Genomic DNA, 3123 nt, shown 5'->3' with positions numbered 1-3123 from the left:
AACTTACTTATAAATTGACTAGACGCAGTCCCCTCCTTAATTTGTAACTAGTGACTTTGTGGGTGCGCCTGTTTCTCTCTTCTCTTCTCTATCACTCTACAACTCCGTGTCTAGCATTGGTTTTGTTTTTGCACTGACAATATCTCAGAGCTTTCTCTGCAATTCTGCATTATTGTCCACACAAGAAAACTCTGTTTTCTGCCCTTTTTTTTTCCCTTCCTTTTGACTAAAAACTCCCCAGTCTTTTCCAGGTACTTCATAGTAATATTCTACTAATTAACGTATGGTCTTTTATGTGGACTTGGTCTATGTTTTTATTTATTTAGTCTCCGTCTTAGAAACTACTACGAAACATGCAGGTTGATCTTCTATAAAGCAAAATGACCAACCAAAATGTGGTGATTTCTGATACTAAATCAGGCTTTAGCATGGAGATTGTGGTGTCAATGCGTGAACCAGTTCTTTTCGCACAAGCAGTGCCTAAGCCTCTGGCTGCACCAGGTGGTGGTACGCCTATTATTTGGACAAAGCCATCGCTGAAAGTGCTCGAAACTGCTGGTGGCGGAGGCAGAATCAATGCATGGGTTGATTCGATGAGATCTTCTTCGCCTCCTCGAAGATCATCTGAAAGTGAAGAAGTTAACAAGTCTTGGATGGTTAGTTTCGAAGCCTGTTTGGTAATCTTTTCTCGGTAGATACCGAATATCAACTAATGTTCTTGAAATTGTCTGTATTCTAACAGCTTCATCATCCATCGGCTTTAAGCATGTTTGAAGAAATCATAAAAGTTTCGAAGGGGAAACAGATAGTTATGTTTCTTGACTATGATGGCACACTTTCTCCAATTGTTGAAGACCCTGACAGAGCTTTCATCTCCAATGAGGTTTGTTCTCCATCATTTTCTTCTTGTTCCACTAACTTTTTTGTTTCTAAAGATTATAATATGAACTTAATAAAATTTGTTGCTTTTTATTTTTTCTCAGATGAGAGACGCTGTGCGAGACATTGCTCATCATTTTCCTACCGCAATAGTTACCGGAAGATGCAGAGCCAAGGTACATTCATGTAAAGAAATGAATACTTCTCTAGTATTCCCGACAATATCTCAGGCTTCATTTTAGCTAAAGAATCCTTAATTTTCAGGTTTACAATTTTGTTAAGTTATCGGAGCTTTATTATGCCGGCAGTCATGGTATGGACATCAAGGGACCAACACAAGGACATAGATACAGAAAGGTATTAAATATTTTACAGCTGCCAAATTCACGACAGACAGTGCTAGTACATCCTACAATCTACCTAGAAAATTTTTGTTTTTACCATAGATACTCAATACTTGTATGATGTAATTTTGCAGGGCAATCAAACAGTACTCTGCCAACCAGCGAGAGAATTTTTACCCATGATTGATGAGGTAAGTTTCTGACATGAAGTAAAAAATGGGATTACGAAAAGTTTACAACTTACTTTATTTATTCTTTTTTGTACATGTTGAACCTGAAACATTCTTCCATTTTCAGGTATACAAAACTTTGTTAGAAAAAACCAAATCCGTCCCTGGGGCTAAGGTGGAAAACAACAAATTTTGCTTATCTGTACACTACCGTTGTGTCGAGGAAAAGGTACAACACTTTGATTAGTCTTGCCTATGTACTAATTTGTTCACAAATTTTCAGTTACTAACAGTAATTTTTTTTTTTCTGGTTAAACTTACTCAGAGGTGGGCAGAATTAGCTGTCCAAGTTAAAACCGTCCTTAAGGATTATCCCAAGCTGAAATTGACTCAAGGGCGGAAGGTAATTTTCAAGATTCATCTATGACGAATATTCTGCGTTTGGCACAATAAGCTATTATTGTTTTCTTTTTCCACTTAGGCAGCTTAAATTTGATACAGGTTTTAGAGATTCGGCCAACTATCAAATGGGATAAAGGGAATGCGCTGGAATTTTTGTTGGAATCACTAGGTGAGCAAGCACGGAATGAGAGACATTGTGGGAATCCCATCCCTTTAAAAAGTGTCTTTTTAATGCGTTTCTAATGTTGTATTCTTAAACATGGATAGAATCCTTTTACCGTCGCATTACTTAAAATCTTGTTTGATTGTTTGATTATTGGTTTTCAGGTTATGCAAACTCAGATGATGTTTTACCCATCTATATTGGAGATGACCGGACGGATGAAGATGCATTTAAGGTAGATGCTCATTCTTGATATCTCAGAATTGTTTCATATGGAGTAAATGTAGATTTTATGCTATTAAGACATCCCAGAATTTAGCAAGTTCTGGTACATTTGTTTGATCAGGTTTTGCGTAAAAGAGGACAAGGTTTTGGAATCCTGGTCTCAAAAGTTCCAAAAGAAACGAATGCTTCATATACATTGCAAGAACCATACGAGGTAATTGAGACTAAAATTAGTGCAAATGGACATCTCTTTTGTCTTTACCAATGTTGTTTTTGTTACCTTTAACAATCACTATCCATTTTTTAATGTCATATTTTCGTTCTTTTTGGCAGGTTATGTGCTTCTTAAAACGTTTGGTAGAGTGGAAAAAATCATCCTTGCGAAGATTTTGATTTATAGGGAGGCAAAACATCACCAACGAGGAAAATTAAGGGATTAATGACCGTTGCCCTTGGAGTTTTTAACGGGGTGGGGGGGGGGTGAAAACTATGTATTTTTGTTTATAGTTGTAGTTATTGATTGATGCGAAAAATTTTGTATTATTGGAAAATTATTCAATAAATTTCTAGATTACAGCTTTGTGGATAATTAGACTTCCTACAATTTGTATATAATTTTTCATTTCCGCCTTTCCTTCTCTTCATATTATTCTCAACCCCCTCCCCCGACCCCATACTGTCCATTTAGGTTGTTATTTTATATATATATAAATTATTATAGCGATTTAATATGTATGAAACAAAAGATAATTAAAAAATATATTCAAGAAAACGTAAAAATTTTTTGAGAGAAAATGACAATCCAAACAAGACTTCTAGACTCATGTATCCATGAGGCTCTTAATTTATTTTATTCTCCTAGAAAAGGCAAGGCTACATTCTGCCTTGTGCACGTGAAATCTTGCATGCTTTTTCCTTTTCCTTTTCTCTTATTTGAGTG

General features: G+C 35.9%; 1 protein-coding gene across 1 annotated transcript; it reads left to right on the top strand.

Annotated features, from left to right (window-relative positions):
- The first annotated feature begins 59 nt into the window (after positions 1-59).
- On the top strand, positions 60-2763 carry LOC113712095 (probable trehalose-phosphate phosphatase E). Its single transcript, XM_027235384.2, has 12 exons — positions 60-251; positions 360-656; positions 743-883; positions 984-1055; positions 1144-1236; positions 1358-1414; positions 1521-1622; positions 1719-1796; positions 1895-1964; positions 2123-2193; positions 2305-2397; positions 2517-2763. The coding sequence occupies exons 2-12, from the start codon at positions 381-383 to the stop codon at positions 2574-2576; spliced, it is 1113 nt and encodes a 370-aa protein (XP_027091185.1). The 5' UTR covers positions 60-251; positions 360-380; the 3' UTR covers positions 2577-2763.
- Positions 2764-3123: the final 360 nt, after the last annotated feature.

The sequence above is a fragment of the Coffea arabica genome, chromosome 10e (assembly GCF_036785885.1).
Source record: "Coffea arabica cultivar ET-39 chromosome 10e, Coffea Arabica ET-39 HiFi, whole genome shotgun sequence".
Lineage (NCBI taxonomy): Eukaryota > Viridiplantae > Streptophyta > Magnoliopsida > Gentianales > Rubiaceae > Coffea > Coffea arabica.
This window is presented reverse-complemented; position numbering and strand designations above follow the sequence as displayed.